The 18,109-nt window shown below is 38.4% G+C and overlaps 1 protein-coding gene across 1 annotated transcript; it reads right to left on the bottom strand.

Annotated features, from left to right (window-relative positions):
- Positions 1-585: 585 nt before the first annotated feature.
- LOC109412697 (CD180 antigen-like) lies at positions 586-8,288 on the bottom strand. The gene is made up of 2 exons (XM_062849240.1): positions 8,154-8,288; positions 586-3,032 (listed from the first exon to the last, which is right to left on the bottom strand). Exon 2 carries the CDS (start codon positions 3,027-3,029, stop codon positions 1,011-1,013), a length of 2,019 nt encoding a protein of 672 aa, XP_062705224.1. The 5' UTR covers positions 3,030-3,032; positions 8,154-8,288; the 3' UTR covers positions 586-1,010.
- Positions 8,289-18,109: the final 9,821 nt, after the last annotated feature.

Genomic DNA, 18,109 nt, shown 5'->3' with positions numbered 1-18,109 from the left:
TTTATTATTTATCATCCCCCTTCCCTTGACGAGTCAAATGAGATGTGTTCCGGCCTAATTCACAACGAATAGTACATTACATTTATTTCTTCTTTCCACTGCTCTCTATCTTACTACAGTAGACGTTCGATAACTACAACATCTTTACGTTTCACTTAGCGAATGAAAATCCGATAACTGCAGTGCCTGACAATCAGACTTGTCCGCACTGAGCGTATGAAAATTCTGCTCTTTGGATTTACACCATCAAGCACATCATAAATTATAAATGTTTTCATCTCATCAGTTAGAAGGATGTTGAAATATTGTAAATGCCATTTCGAACTGTCAAAAAACCGCACCGCAGCGCCACACGGGCCGTTCAAACTGAAATTCATCAGAGTGTTTTCACCCGGGTGAAAATCTCTTTGCGCGCTCCGTGTGGCTCTGCGGTGCGGTTTTTTTGACAGTTCAAAATGACATTTACAATATTTCAACATCCTTCTATCTGATAAGATGAAAACATTTATAATTTATTGTGTGCTTGATGGTGTAAATCCAAAGAGCAGAATTTTCATGCGCTCAGTGCGGACAAGCCTGCTGACAATGCCAACAAACCATCAACTGACGTAAAATGAACGTGAACTTCATCCGACTGTTCATTTGGGCTAACACAGCGCACAATTTTGACATGAGGTGGTGCGATATCTGCAAATTTGTTGCACTTACCGGACTTGCAGTTACAAAGCATTGCAGTTAAACCGTTTGCATCGACCGAACGTCTACTGTACCTACGATTCGCTCAAGAGTGGATCCTAGGGAGAAGTAGCCGAAACGGAAACAATAATCACAATTTTCTCTAAGTCACCAAGTTTGCTTTAGAGTCTTTTTTTTTTTCAATAGAGTCCCGCATAGAGTGCAACCAAATTAGAACAATAATGGATGCTCAACATGCTCTTAATTAATTTTGGTGGAGAGCGAGACGAACCAGCCAAGTATGGCTGAAAGTCTCTGTAATAAAGACAAATCAATCAATTTTGGATCTGAAATGAAATATTCGCACAGCCATATGTATGAACATACCGATACCATGCAAACACCATCGACACCATAAACAATGAAACACTGAGGCTGATCCCTGAGCCCGCCGAAGTCTGGGAGGCCCTTTTCGTTGGTTGGCTCTCATGGGTCATCCTGGCCATGGATTCGCTCGTCTTAGCCGATTTGCTGTTATAATTTTTTCTCAACCGTTCGGATAACCTTTGCTCATCGCAAAGATGCTCCAGCTCAGTTACCACCGGAATCTGATTCTCAATTTCGTTCAAAATTGCGACATCAAGCAATGTGTCGTCTACACAAAAGGTTTCCAGGCGGTCTAGCAGATTGATGTCAAAGGATTTCAAGGGATTTTTCTGTAGGTTCAAAGTGCGCAAGTTTGGCAACAACTTAAATGTCTGGCTGTTCAGCCGTTCAAAGGCACAGTTTACACAGCTTAGGTGACGCAACGAGTTGCTGTAAGGAAAACTTGGTATGACAGTGTTTTCCAGATTAGTGTTTTGATCCAAAATGAGCATTTCCAACTTATGCAAGTTTTGAAATACCGTATCCGATATAAAATGAAGCTCATTGTTGGCCAAATTGATGTAGGTTAATTGAGAGTTATGTACAAAAAGTAAGTTACTGTGCAGTGCCTGAAGTTTGTTACCTTGAAGATGCACCGATTTCAGATTATGTAATTTTTTAAATGTACTATCGTAGATAGAAGTGATTGCACAGTTCATCATCAAGAGAACTTCGATTGTACGGCTCTCGAGAAAAACCATCGATTCCTTGAAATCAAACTTATAATTGTTATTGAAAATTAGTTCCTTTGCTTCCTCATGGTCCATGAGGTAATCGTATTCAATAAAAACAATATTCCTCCCAGACAAGTCTATCGTGGAACCATTGTTGGCAACACTGTGCACCTGATTCTTTCTATACACGGCAATACCATTGTCACTCGGAAGATGGTACTCAAAGTAGTGTGAAAAATTGTCATTTTGGGTGCAGTTCTGGCGTAAAGCTCTCGTTTTGTATACCGTTAGTGCTTCCTGGGTGTGCTTATATGGCTGGAGAAGATTTCCATCCAGGCACAGTCGCTCAAGCTGCGGCATCTTTATGAGCTTATCCGGGATTTTCTCCAGTTCGTTATTATCTAGCAGTAAACTGGTAATTCTCTGGTTTGCCACGAGTCCAAGTTCGTCCAGATGTGTCAGTCGGTTTCCTCTCACGTTGACGATTTTCAGAGCTGGCAAATTCGAAGTCTGCAACGTTCCTTCCAGAGAACAGTTCTCGGCGCTCAGCCTTTTCAGCGTTTTGGACGCGAAGCTCATGATTTGCAGATTGCGATTTCCATCGATGTTCAAACTTTTCACATATTCCAATGATTCCAGCGCATCATAGAAGATTTGTTCAATTGAGTTCTCCTTCAAGTTGATCTGGGAAATTCTTGGCATGTCGGCGAACGTGTTTCGGTCCAGAAAGGTCGTTGCACAATTATTACAGCTCAAAATCATCAGTCTATCGCTTGCCAGTTTCACGTTGTTTATGTCCATCCGTGGATTTTGGCTGAAGTTTACTATTGATAAGGAGGAAATATGCCGTAGGGTGGCCTCGGGGTTTAATGTGACCAGTTTGTTTCCGGAAAAATCAATTTTATCCAATCGGGTGTTATGCATAAAAGCATCAGGGTGCACGTATTCCATGGAATTATTTTTCAACTCTATCAACGTAAGTTGCGGCAATTTCGAAAATGTTTCGTTATAGATTGCCTTCACTCCACAGTTATTACAAATGTATGCCGAAAGGCTTTGGTGAATAAGAAGAACCTTCTTCTCGGGAAATTCAAAGGTCCTTTGGTTGCTCATGTTCAGCTCCCGAAGGTACGGATAGTCAGCGTACATTGTCTCGCTGGTAATGGGGTTTCCTGTCTCGATACTTTGCAAGATGACGTATGATGCAGTTTCCTGCATCATGAAGATAGCAAAGATTTTCAAAGTTAGTTGCATGATCTGGAATGAAAAAAAATGAGAATAAACTAATTTACTACGGATGGACTGATAAGGAACAACAGCATCATTTCGCGCAATCTGTTCTATCGCCATAAGTCATTCAAGTTTGACTCAACAGCCTGTTCAAAAATCATTGTCAGAGATTTCCAAATGGATCGCTGTCAATCACTGTCTCATATCACGTTTCGACCAATAACTGTTACCACTGTCATCTCCCAGCCAGATGATGACAAAAGAACGTGCTTTCTTTACGCTATAATATTTTCCCATAATCTTAGATAGTGGTTCAAAGTCAATTTAATGTATAAGATCTTTTGTAAAAGCTAGCAGAGAATTCTTGTAATCTATTTTACAAATTTTTACAATTTGTTTTAAAGTCTGTATCTGCAATAATCGGACACAAAAATATTGCTGTAACTCTGTAATAAATCAGTAAAATTGGAAAAAAAACTGAGAACTCTTTGGTGTATGATAATTATTTATGCCAAATTTCATAAAATTTGGTGCATCACAGTTAAAGGATAAAAAAAAAACAAACTAACGTGGTTTTATGAATTTTGTACAATCATGACCCAGGGATGGGAACACTCACTTGCAAAGAGTTACACTCACTTGCAGTTTTCTCAGCTCAGAAGCGTGCAATCAAGAAACGATATATGGACGACTTTTGCCTTGTGGTTTTGTCTAAAATTTCGCTGAATAGAAAAGGGGTCGCACACGAATCCCAAAGTCGTAACAATGCTGTGAAAGCGACTCTCCACGAGGTGAGTGCAATTTACATTCACCTTGTGGAGAGTTACCTTCGCAGCTTCCTCACGACTTCGGTATGCGTGGGCGACCCCTACTCTATTCGGCAAAGTTTTAGGCAAAACTACAATGCAAAAGTCGTCCATACAACGTTTCTTGATTGCACGCTTCTGAGCTGAGAAAACTGCAAGTGAGTGTAACTCTTTGCAAGTGAGTGTTCCCATCCTTGACATGACCAATTTTTATTCGCATAACACAGCGTCTCAAGAGCAAACTTATGTGTCTCCGACAAATTTTGGACCGCTGAATCCGAATCCGGGCTCAGATTTGCTCCAGCACGTCACAATTTTGAGCTATACCTCAATTTATAGGGCAAAATATGCGATTTTGGGCTTTTTTTTACTGTAAGCCATTAAGCATGGAAATATTTTTTTGAAGCAACCAAAAAGGTTAATTGGTCAATGAACATCTAAACTAACGACTCATGCAAAATATTTCGTTTTACCAAATCAAATTTCATAGATTTAAGTATTTTATGTTAGTATGTAAACTTGCATGCAACTTTTGGAGGGTTACTTGTATGGGAAATATTATACCTAACAAAAATCCCTTAAAACTATCAAATTCGATTTGGTAAAACGAAATATTTTGCATGAGTCGTTAATTTAGATGTTCATTGACCAATTACCCTTTTGGTTGCTTCAAAAAAATATTTCCATGCTTAAGGTGAAACATCAAGAAATCCCATTGCAGTTTTTTATACAAACTTTAGAGGCACAAATCTGACGAACGAAGCATCGAACCAAGCCGCACTTGTTTATCCTGGCTTTGCTCACTTGCAAAAAGAGGCAGCTTTTGCAAATCGAGCGCATTTGTTTACGAATTATTAAGATTGATGCTCTTGAAAACGTGAGTAGGGCTCCAAGTCGGCCATTGTGACAGCCATATTTGTATTCGCTGAAGTTTCTCCTTAATGGCTTACAGTAAAAAAAAAACCCAAAATCGCATATTTTGCCCTATAAATTGAGGTATAGCTCAAAATTGTGACGTGCTGAAGAAAATCTGAGCCCGGATTCGGATTCAGCGGCCCAAAATCTGTCAGAGACACATAAGTTTGCTCTTGAGACAGACTAAAAGTTAATTTTTATTACGCTGTGTAATAGATGTTTTTATCTGCTATAATTCAGAACTTTGAAGGATAATTATGAAACTTCGCAAGCACTTATGATACATTGATCAATTGGTTTGAAAGTTATCGGTGTTGATAGGGGTGAGTGTTAGTGAAAATGATTCGTGTCTCTGCCAATTTTAATGAAACTTCAACAGAAGGTAGTTGATTATGTATATATTATGCCCGCAAAATTTGATGCTTATTGGTATAGTACTTTCAACAGTACAATCGAAACAGCAAGGGGTGCTGAATAATGTCTGTCTATCTGAGGGGCTAAAATCACGATCAGTCCCAATACATGTTTCGATTATAACATTGTTAATAGCGCATCGATTTTTTTTTTGAAATTTTGCATTTGCAAAACATGTATTATGGGAAGTTTGTGTTAAAAATTTCAGCCATTTCCTTTGCCAAATTCAATAGTTACAGCGCTGAGACTGAGAGCTAAACTTCAGAGGCTGTACAAAATTCAATTGCCCGCGTTCTACTGTGTCATTGCTACAACAAAAAGTACTGCACCGATTCACATGAAATTTTGCAGGTGAAATGAACACATCTTAAGATGTTTTGAGGCCAAATTATAGCAGTTTAAAGTATCTATTGCAGAATTACAGCCGTATTTAAAGGGCAAACACGATGAAATTGCCACGCAGAAAATATTGTATAACTTTTGATTGCGTTCGTCAAAATAGCTTATTTTTTGACCATGAATAGTATATTATGTGTAGGGTAATTTTCCAATTGTTGCACGGCTAAAAAGTCGCCAATTATTGCACACTTCATAAGAATAACATGGAGTGTGCAACAATAGGCGAGTTTTTGGCTGTGCAACAATTGGAAAATTACCCTAGCTAATACCATAAAATTTTCATTAAAATCGGTTGTGTATTGGTGCATACATTGTCGATATCATAAAATGAGATTTTAGAAAATTTGTGCACCCAATACAAAAAATTACTTAGGCTATAACTTTTTTGTTACCTCATCAAAACGTTTGAAAATTTCACTCGATATTCTTAACATAGTATCAATTAAGTGGCAAAAATTTGATCGAAATCGGTTCAGTACTAGTAAATATCCAAAGCTCAAATCGCTTCAAGGTAAATTTTAGGTACTTTTTAACCATTTTTAGTTCCGCGTGCACTATTTTGACTGTAGAACTGGTAAAACTATCCCGATTTAAAAAAAAAACTTTGACAGTGTAAAATTGTTGTGTTAAACTGTTTACAGTGAAAATTTCAGCCATTTTTGTTGAGTACTTTCAAAGTAAGAGCAGTTTGAATTTCACTATACCAAAAACCACATCTGCTTATTGTGACATAGTGCGACATATATGGCTATAACTTTTTAACGGCATGATCAAATTGAATGAAATTTTGACAAACTACATACATACTTTACGTACATAAAAATTTTCATTGAAATCGGTTTAGTATTTTTGGCGCCAGCGTTGAAACGGCAAAAAAGTGATATTTTCCAAAATGTTTGTTTGCACAAGATTCTCAAGTGGCAATTTCCTTGTTTCAACGATATCTCCGCCAATACTCAACCGATTTTAATGAAAATTTTATGGAATTAGCTACACATAATATACTATTCATGGTAAAAAAAAATAGCTTTTTTGGCGAACGCAATCAAAAGTTATACAATATTTTCTGTGTGGCAATATTATCGTGTCCCGATTATTGCGGATAAGGACTGTATCGGAAATTAACTATAAACATTCAAAATGCTCTATCTCGACGCACGGTTGGTCTTTTCATTCCGGTTCTTCTATGAAATCTTCACAATATAGTTAGGTTTAGAACAGCTTGAAGAAATTTGGAAAATGTTTAGTATTATTGAAAATATGGGTCTATGAGTATACCACACAAAATAACAATCTGTACAAACATTTTTTATTTTGAATTTTTTTAACGTTTCAAACATTTGGAACGAACAAAATTTGTACGGGGAAAAATCTGGAAAATAATGATTATTACTAGCAGTTATGTACACATAATATATCACTCAAAACTGACTTTTAAAATTATTATTTTGGATAGAAAAACCTCCAACATCTAGAATATGGTTCATCCCAAAAAACACCTACTCTTTGGTCAAACTTTAACGCTCTGTTTTAAATATCTTTAGAGGTTATAAAATTCCGTTCTCTGGTAAAACTACCTCTTCAATAGATTTAAATACATACCCAATCGAAAAAAATGCAAATTTTCAACTTTATGTATTTTTTATTTGCGTAATCGTTTTTTGAAGACGCATAAAACAAAGAGTTCCTCGAAAAATGGTCTTTTTTCATTTTTAAGGATTGCCCTAAACTGCGGAGGAAATTTTTCTTGATAAAAATAATTTTCCTATATCATGAGCATTCTAGAAAAGAATATATTTGCGCAAAAATAAGAGAGAAAATTGAATATTTTCCCACAGTTTTCGCTATTTTAAATTTTTAGGAGGTGTCCAAAATTTTAAAAACATTTGTGCAATCTTTGAGATAAAAGTCCAAGTTAAATGATTATTTTTTGAAAATCAGAACTGCCATTCTTTATTTAAGAGATTTATATAGTACCTCCAAAAATAAAGTTATGTTTATTTCGAACAGATTATTTTTCAGACGATTGTGAACGTTTATAGTTAATTTCCGATACAGTCCTTACAGGCATAACATGGATTTGTTGGAATAAAACTCCATTTGGATAATTTCTCGGTGGCTGGACGAAAACACGTGTGGCTGTAAACTGTCTCCAAGTGTTAACTGCACTGTGGCTATTGGTAGCCCAGGTGTCGCTAGTAATAGTTCATATTGAATAAATATAAAATACAAATATAGAATATTGTCCGTGCAGTTGAATCACGGAATTTTCGACTAGCGAAGTTGGATTTTTCTCCAAATCCGTGCGTCTGACCTAACTTCGGAAGTGGTGCGCTGTATAGCGGACCAGGTTTACTATACAGCGCACCACTTCCGAAGTTAGATCCGACGCACGGATTTGGAGAAAAATCCAACTTCGCTAGTCAAAAACTCCGATTTTCAACTAAATTGAGAATAAATTTGTTTGAACTTTGAACGTCTGTGTGCGGTTATATCTTCGACAAAGTCGATGAGAAGCAGAATAACCGATCCACTGATTCCGTATAAAATTCAAAATGACGTATTTTAATATGAAAATTACCTTTTTTCTAATTAATTTTAACGTTCAACAAACCTTTCTTGTTATTCCTTAGTGCTGCAGAAATTCCAAACTATGTCGTTCTGTATGTTGCTCCGGAAGATGCTCTGGATGATGCAAATAATGGTACTGCAGTTTTGTTACTCCCAGGAGATGAAGGGCACCATTTATGTGTGACCAATGGCTTATCGATGGATAACCATCAGTTTGAAGACTGTGGCTGTGGAACTGTAAATAAGTGATAGTCAGTCATGTGGAAAGCACATTTGTGAAAATGCGTAAATACGTTCTGATGATGAATGTTAACCAAAAAAAATTTAAAGAGAATATTGTGTGTCGGAAATTGTCCGTCTTGATTCCGATGAGGTTTTGATTGGAAATGTTTGGTTGCTTAAGGACATACGCATTCAAATATAGCTTTCACAAAGGCTACATTGCAAACACAGAGAGCACGGATCTCGTCATCTAAACAACATACAGAGCTGAAATTGCTAGGTACCCATCTCACTTCATCAATTTAGTACTTCACACTGATTGCAACCTATTGCGCAAAGAAATCCACGTGCTCCGGAGGAAATCGATCCCACGACTCCCACTTCGCTCGATGGGCGCTTCTTTCTTCTAAGCTACGGAGCTACTTCATCACCTCCGTCCCCTGAAGACTCAGAACTGTCAGGATCGAGTATGTTCCGCAAAAAATCAATTGGTTGTGCTTTCTAGAACGCGGAACCCAGCCCAACTGATACTCGATATTTAGACCGAAAATTAGACCTGACAAGGAAGGATTAACCTTGCGTTGAGTAATGTTTGTACTAATAGCGGGTCCGGGGTTGTGATGACATTGTCCCCGTAGTTTGGCAATGCCCAGATAATGACGCCTCCCGAGCACTACTAGGCTGAGTGTACCAGTTATCGCCATGATAGTATCCTAATTCGCCATAGTAATTATTTAAGAAAATTCCAAATGTCGCATCATTTCGAAAGCTTTGGGGGTGGACTTGAGAATCAGATAACATTTTTGCAAAGGTGGACAGGCCTAACGTACATATGTCCCATGGTGCATAATGCATATGACCTACAACATAAAAACCAGGGCACCAGCACAGAAAGGGCGTAAAGGGATGGTTTTTTTCGGCATTTTCGGTAAAAGGCGGAGAGTGACTAGGAGAATGAATAGTTGGGCACGAAATACGGAAAACCCTGCAAAACTCCACCGGACTGAAAAATTATTGAATGTCGGGTCAATTTTATCGAAAGTTGGGCCACTGTTGGCATTTTGAAAAAGAAAGATTTGTTACCTAAGTGGTGGTGAAGGTACGTTGATGATGTTTTCAGCATCTTCAAAAAAGAATGTTTGCCAGAGATACTTGCAGCAATCAATGGCATTCATAAAGATATAAAATTTACCCATGAAAAGGAGAAGGATAGTAAATTGTCGTTCTTGGATCTTCCAACTGTCATGGAATCGTCTAACTTTGTATTCAAAATGTGTCGGAAACCAACGAATACTATGAGGGTTTTCCCCAAAATTTCTAATCACTCTTATCAACTTAAAATGGCAGCTTTCCATCATTTGATTCACAGAATGCATACTAAGGTGACCCACACTTATCTTCTTCTTCTTCTTCTTCTTCTTCTTTGTGGCTCTACGTCCCCACTGGGACTTGGCCTGCCTCGCTTCAACTTAGTGTTCTTTGAGCACTCCCACAGTTATTAATTGAAGGGCTTCCTTTGCCTGCCATTGCATGAATTTGTATATTGTGAGGCAAGTACAATGATACACTATGCCCAGGGAATCGAGAAAATTTTCCCGACTGGAACGGGAATAGAACCCGCCGTCTTCGGATTGGCGATCCATAGCCTTAACCACTAGGCTAACTGGAGACCCACACTTATATGAAAAACAAAAACTTCGAAAAATGTCAAGTCTTACCTCTTGAATAAGTTGTTTTGGACTCCCAGAATCTACGTTCAAAATTTGAGCAAAATCAGTTAAACCTAAGGGGCGCTCAAAACGCTTGAAGTTTGTGTGGGAAAACTTGGCCAAATGTATGCAGAAATTTTAAGTTTTCGAATGTCGCAGCTAGATGACGCTGTAAGAATTCAATAATAAAACCCATTGGTATTATTGTAGGTGACTAATGTCAAATAACTTTGTCGAAGAGGGCAAAGTGATCCAACGTCTGTGAAAAAAGTTATACCCTAGGTCATAGTTTCCCAAACTGTGGGTCGCGACCCCCCAGGGGGGTCGCCGGCCATCAGAAAGGGGGTCGCAAGAGACAGTTTCACTTTTTGATATTGGTATAAGTATGGATTTTTGTTTTTATTTTATAATATTAGATGATTTATATTAACACTAAAGTGCATTTAGTCATTGTTTAAGATTATACATGTTGTGAAGATGTAGTAAAATTGCAGCTTTTTTCGTTTTCATGAAAAAGTTCAAAATCTTTTTAAGTTTACATTTTTTTCTGGGGGGTCGCGAAAAGTTAGCCCAGTAGCTAGGGGGGTCGCCAACCAAAAAAGTTTGGGAACCTATGCCCTAGGTAAAGTGAGGCAAATCATTATTGTTCTTTTTCCAGTGCACGTAAAGGAATAACATCAATAATGAAATCTCAATACTTCGCCTCACTTTGCCTAGGGTAAAACTTTTTTGACAGACGTCGGATCGCTTTGCGATCTTCGACAAAGTTGACAAAGTCACCTAAAATAATACCAAAGGGTTTATTTATTGAACACTTACAGCGCCACCTAGTGGCGAAATTCGGAAACTTAAAATTTCTGCATACATTTGGCCAAGTGTTCTCATACAAACTTCAAGCGTTTTGAGCGCCCCTTTAGGCTTAACCGATTTCGCTCAAATTTTGAACGTAGATTCTGGGAGTCCAAAACAATTGATTCAGGAGGTAAGACTTGGCATTTTTCGAAATAATTGTTTTTGATATAAGAGTGGGCCACCCTAACTCTTCCTTTAAGTGATACAGGCAAACAAAAGAAAATGGATTATATTTTTGAAACGGCTAGACTCAATGGATTTAACGTTGGTACAGTTAAGGCTATTATCGATAAGAAAAAGAGGGATTTATTTAGAAAAAGCATGACAACTGTTGCTACTGAACAAGATGAGTTGAATAGTGTTGCGGTGAACATTAATATCAAAATTCAGAAGCTTGGGTATAGATTTGGTTTTCAGTAGCAGGAACAGTCAACTTAAGTCATTATTAGGACCAACAAAAGATGAAATAAGCGATTTAAACAAAGCAGGAGCTTGCAAGATAACATGTCCACATTGCAATAAAATTTACATAGGACAAACGAGAAGAACACTTGAAATTCGATTCAAAGAACACATTGCAGAGGTTAAAAAGTGGGTAAAGAGTTAGAAAAGGGGTTAGCGTATTGAGGAGACATCTCTACAAACCCCTCCCCCACGCCAAACTCCCCTTTACCCTACTATCATTACTTTTTTTCCCGTAAACCAACCTTATACCCAATCTTAAGTACCTACTCCAACTGTTTCGAACACAATCAAATTCCATTTAGGTAACGTAACCTAAATGGAGGGACCTAAATAGATTCTACCTAAATGGGTTCTACCTAAATGGAGGTTTAAGTTTACTCTATTCTTATTAGTTATTACTCACGATGAAACTTGTGCTACCACTAAACAAAACCACAAAATAACTGATTATAAACGGACGTGCAACACAAAAGCTACTGAGCGCAACGCGTAGGTTCACATTGCCCGCCATAAAAGAGAGATAAGATAATGCATCTTTTTGCCTTTCTCGTACACCAAGTATACTGGAAAGGCTATATATTCACTCCAAAACTGGCATTTTGGGTCGAGTCACATATACCAATCGAATCAGCTCGTTGAATTGAGGTGATGTCTGTGTGTGTATTTGTATGTGTGTACGTATTTGTATGTATGTGTGTGTACAAAATAAACTCACATAATTTTTTGGCAGTGAACTTCAACCGATTTTGATGACCGATGGTTCATTCGACGCGGTATCTGGCCCCATTATTTCCTATTGAAAATGGTTCAGATCGGTCCTGCCGGTCCGGAATCGGCCCCAGGTGTCCCACAGGATGTGGCGTAATATAAAAATGAATCAAACCCTTGCATGCGACACGCTAAACCGCGGATTTTTTGTTAACCTGATGAATGGTTAGCACGAAAATAGGCTTAAAGCTCATTAGAAACTATCGGTGGTATTGCAGAACCAGCGTCTGGTGCTTCTCAGGAATTCCGAAAGTAAAAATGATGAATGGAAGTGACAAATATGTGTTATACAACAAAATATTGACAAAACTAAAGCGATCTCTTCAAGACACTCCATTTCAGGTGTAAATATACAGAAGGATGGGTCAATGTTGTATGAGAAAATTTAATTTTAATCGAATCAACCACAAACAAAGTTTTTTCAATTCCTTTTTGCATCTAAAACTAATGCGCAATATCTTTATACGACTGGACGCGACCTCGCGCTCTGCTATGTGATTGAAATTTGAATGGGAAATTTCAATAGAGTTAAAAAACTATAGAGGACGAATGTCGCTGCTGTTCCCTTTGTTCTCTTTCGCAAACATCCCGGGTATCTACCTGTCAAACTGCATACTTTTTCGCTTTGACATTTATATCCCTGCCTATCCCCGCCAACAAAAGATGTTCCGGCAGCGACGCCAGCGACATTCTTCATCTATAGTTTATTACCTCTATTGAAATTTCGGTTGAGAGATCTGGTATTTTTCTGTTCTGCCCATACGTCGAACGTACCGTCGGAATATGTGCCATCAATAAGTTCCTATATTCGATTAGGGGCTGTCCATAAACCACGTGGTCATTTTTTTGGGACTTTTCAAACCCCCCCCCCCCCCCCCCGCGTGGTCATTAGTCCATACAAAATTTTTTATTTGTCCATACAAAATGGTCATTGGCCGAACCCCCCCCCCCCCCCCCCTAATGACCACGTGGTTTATGGACAGCCCCTTATGGCTTTGATAAACTTCTTGCGTTTTAAAAAAACCGTATTGTCAGGATTCAGGAACACTTCGGCTTCCGTCGACAGGGACACCATGAGTGCAAATTTGAAGAGAAAAGCACTATCACGACTAGGAGCATTAATCTGGGATTGTATTATCACCAAGCAAACCATATCGACACTCAATCAACTGATAAGGCTTCTGTTTGTGTATATAAAAATCCGGCATATATCCGGCTGTAGATTACACTGAGGCAAAAAAACTTAGGAAGAGCATAAGATCCCCTTAAGATTTGGTGACACTACGATTATTGTTGAAAGCCATAAATTTCACTTACGATTAAGGGGGCGAAATTTTTATATCCAGGCACTTAATACTAAAATCATAAGTTTTGCTTAGGAATATCACTGGATCAAAGCTATAACTATCGTATGTTTGCTCTTATTGAAGTCAACTACTGAAACTAAGAGAAATCTGTAATTGTGAATGTCATGTCGCTAGCAAAATGATATTCGTATTCATATATTGTGGATTTTTTGATGAAATAATTCTGTTCCAACTCGCATGTCATGTGTCTTGAACTATCGCGTAAGTAAAATCTGGCGTTCGATTTGAATAGGTCCAATCTACATAGGAATCACAGCAAACATACGACCTATTCAAATCGAACGCCTGAAATGATCAATTTCTCTTCATCGCACACTTGGAATAAAGAGACAAGGAGCGTATTCGACTGTACGTTCTGGGATTGTATTATCACCAAGCAAACCATATCGACACTCAATCAACTGATAAAGCTTGTGTTTGTGTATATAAAAATCGGTACATTTATATCCGGCTGTAGAGGCAAAAAACTTAGGAAGAGCATAAGATCCCCTTAAGGCTCAAGCATCCGTTATCATTTTTCGGAAAATAAAAAGCAGTTTTCTCGCTGTAAATCAAAACATCGACCATGAAAATATATTCACTGCATTCTATTCCTCATGTGGAGTACAGTGAATATATGTTCATAGCAAAGACTTTTGATTTGAACGAAAAAACTGCTTTCAAATGTTTGATGATGACGATGATTTCAATGACGAATTGTTCAACGTTAAGATTTGGTGACACTACGATTATTGTTCAAAGCCATAAATTTCACTTATGATTAAGAGGGCAAAATTTTTATATCCAGGCACTTACTAAAATCATAAGTTTTGCTTAGGAATATCACTAGATCAAAGCTATAACTATCGTATGTTTGCTCTTATTGAAATCAACTACCGTAAACTGGGGTGTAGTTGATCAGTGGGGTGAACCTGATCACTAAATTATCCGCGAATATTGACTTACAAGGAAGCAACAATTATATTTGAACTATTCGCAATCCAATGTCGTAACATTAAAGTGGAATGGTAACTTCCTAGAAAGTCGATATCCGTGGGTAATTGAGTGATCAGGTTCACCCCACTGATCAACTACACCCCAGTTTACGGTACTGAAACTTATAGAAATCTGTAATTATGAATGTCATGTCGCTAGCAAAATGATATTCGTATTCATATATTGTGGATTTTTTGATGAAATAATTCTGTTTCAACTCGCATGTCATGTGTCTTGAATTATCGTGTAAGTAAAATGATCATTTTCTCTTCATCGCACACTTGGAATAAAGAGACAAGGAGCGTATTCGACTGTACGTTCCTTAAAAAATGCAAGTTTGCATGCTTTGTTTTCACCACAGAATTCAATCAAGCTTGCTTCTTGCCACTTTCACGAAAAACGCTAGGATCAATTAAGAGGAATCGATTACTTACCTATTATTGGGTTGTGTCACCAACTCTTTAGAGCAATGCGTTCTGTTGCGTTGTGCACGCTTTAAGTTTCAAAATAGGTTTAATGAAAGCGACATCAAGTAATACTTAACGCTCCATCAGTCGCATCAAAAAAGTTACACAAGCGGTCGCGTCGTGTACTCAGTACACGGCATACCCGAGTAGAAGAGAATATCAAAATAATAACTATAAAATAACATAACCTGTTTTTATATCTTGTTTTGTTATTATTAACTTATCAAGGAATTATTTTTTCATAACTTGTTTTGTTGGACAATCTTATTTTGTTATTATCCAGCTATTGATATGCACCCATTAAACAACATTAAAATAACATGTTTTTGCCTTTCTCGTACACCAAGGTGTACCGAAAGGCTATATGTTCACTCCAAAAACGAAAATTTGATAGAGCCCCCGGAGGGGTCAAGTGTTATATACCAATCGACTCAGCTCGACGAATTGAGGTGATGTCTGTGTGTATGTATGTGTGTGTGTGTATGTATGTGTGTGTGTATGTGTACAAAAAGGTCACCTCATTTTTAGATAGTAAATATGAACCGATTTCAACGGCCGATAGTTCATTCGACGGGGTACATTGTCCCATTGTTTCCTATTGAAAATGGTTCAGATCGGTCCAGCCGTTCCGGAGTTATGGCCATTTAGGTGTTCCGGACCGGTACCCCAGGAAGGGGCCAGATATGAAAATGCAACAAACCCATGCATGCGACCCATCAATCCTCGGCATTTTCGATTATCTGATGAACGGGAAGTAGGAAAATAGTGTATGACTATTTCTGAACCGGTAGTGTTCCGGAACCGGTTCCGGATGTCCTGCCGGAAGTGGCCAATTCAAAAGGTGAACCAAACCCAGGCATGCGACACATCAAAGAGCGGCTTTTTCGATAACCAGATGAACGGTAAGCAGGAAAATAGTTTAAGACCATGTTTGAACCGGTAGTGTTCTGGAACCGGTTCCGGATGTCCTGCCGAAAGTGACCAATTAAAAAAGTGTACCAAACCCAGAAATGCGACACATCAAAGAGCGGCTTTTTCGATAATCAGTTGAATGGTAAGCAGAAAAATAGTTTCAAACCACGTTTGAATTGGTAGTGATCCAGAACCGGTTACGGATGTCCTGCCGGAAGTGGCCATTTTAAAAAGTGTACCAAACCTTGGCATGCGACACATCAAAGAGCGGCTTTTTCGGTTACCAGATGAACAGTAAGCAGGAAAATAGTTTCAGACCATGTTTGAACCGGTTGTGTTCCGGAACCGGTTTCGGATGTCCTGCCGGAAGTGGCCAATTGAAAAAGTGTACCAAACCTAGGCATGCGACACATCAAAGAGCGGTTTTCTCGATAATCAGATGAACGGTAAGCAGGAAAATAGTTTCAGACTATATCTAAACCGGTTGTGTTCCGGAACCAGTTCCAGCTGTCCCGTTGGAAGTGGTCAATACAAAATGTTTACCAAACTCAGGCATGCGACACATCAAAGAGCGGCTTTTTCGATAACCAGATGAACAGTAAGCAGGAAAATAGTTTCAGACCATGTTTGAACCGGTTGTGTTCCGGAACCGGTTTCGGCTGTCCTGCCGGAAGTGGTCAATTAAAAAAGTGTACCAAACCTAGGCATGCGACACAACAAAGAGCGGCTTTTTCGATAACCAGATGAACGGTAAGCAAGAAAATAGTTTCAGACCACATCTGAACTAATTGTACTTCGGAACCGGTTCCAGCTGTCCTTCCGGAAGAGGCCGCAATTAAAAAGGTGAACCAAACCCAGGCATGTGACACATCGAAGAGTGGCTTTTTCGATAACCAGATGAACGGTAAGCAAGAAAATAGTTTCAGATAATATCTGAACTAATTGTATTTCGGAACCGGTTCCGGATGTCCTGCCGGAAGTGGCCGCAATTAAAAAGGTGAACCAAACCCAGGCATGTGACACATCGAAGAGTGGCTTTTTCAATAACCAGATGAACGGTAAGCAGGAAAATAGTTTCATAGCGTATCTAAACCGGTTGTGTTCCGGAACCGGTTCCAGGTGTCCCGTCGGAAATGACCAATTAAAAACTAAACCAAACCCATGCATGCGAAACATCAAATCATCAAAAATGTTCGGTAACCAGATAAACGGGCAGCAAGAAAATTGTTTCTGACCACATTTAAGATTACCGGCAGTGTAGCAGAATCAGGGTTGGATCCATTGCTAAAATTACGCAGGTGAACAAAATAGATGCAAGCGAATAATATGTGTAAAAGAACAAAATCTTGATAAAAATTTAAGCGATCTTGTCAATTTACACCATTTTAGATTCCTGAGGCGTCATTATGCAGTAGGATGGATCAACGTTGCCTGGAAAAATTTAAATTTTATAGCACCAATCCCCTTTTGCATCTAAAATTACTGCAAACAATTTTGATGCATCCGGTTGAGCCCTCGCGCTCTGTAACACGGTTGAAATTTGAATGGGCTTTAATATGGGAAATTTTGCTTGCTTGCACTTTTTTTTTGTCAAATTTTACATGAATCTTATAACTAATGATAATAAAATATAGGCTAAAGTGCGCGGAAAAAAAATTGCCGAAATGTCATGATAATGATCGGCATCCAGTGCTAGTGAAGGTGGTCAAGCAGTCAACTAAGAGGTATGATATTTTTCAGCTCGGCCTATACGTTTAACATAGCGTCGGAATATGAGCCATCAATAAGTTTCCAAATTTAATTATGGCTTTGATAAAATTCTTGCTTTGCTGAATAAGGCTGACACAAATTTCGATTTTCTCTTAAGTCCAGAGGGGTCCCCCCTTGGAAATTTTGGTCGGAATTCAACCTTTTGAAGAAGGGCACAAATAAATAAACCGCTAAATTTTCCAATCTTAATGTGAAATTAGAGTCTTCTAGAATTTTTTTTTTATCAAAACCGATGAGTTGAATGCAAGCCCGTGCACAAGGGGGGGGTTTTGGGTGTTAAACCCTCCCCATTACCGACGTTCCATACACTAGGCGCCCCTCCGCCTTTTGCCAAAATTGGAAAAAACCCCTCCCTTGGCGCCACTTCTGTGCACGGGCCTGGTTGAATGGTTTTGCTTAATTTTTTGAGACAAATATATTTCTTATTTATCAACTTTACTCCCCATTGACGAGTCAACGAGCACTGTGATAAAAGAAGATAATAAGATTTAT

The sequence above is a fragment of the Aedes albopictus genome, chromosome 2 (genome assembly GCF_035046485.1).
Source record: "Aedes albopictus strain Foshan chromosome 2, AalbF5, whole genome shotgun sequence".
Lineage (NCBI taxonomy): Eukaryota > Metazoa > Arthropoda > Insecta > Diptera > Culicidae > Aedes > Aedes albopictus.
This window is presented reverse-complemented; position numbering and strand designations above follow the sequence as displayed.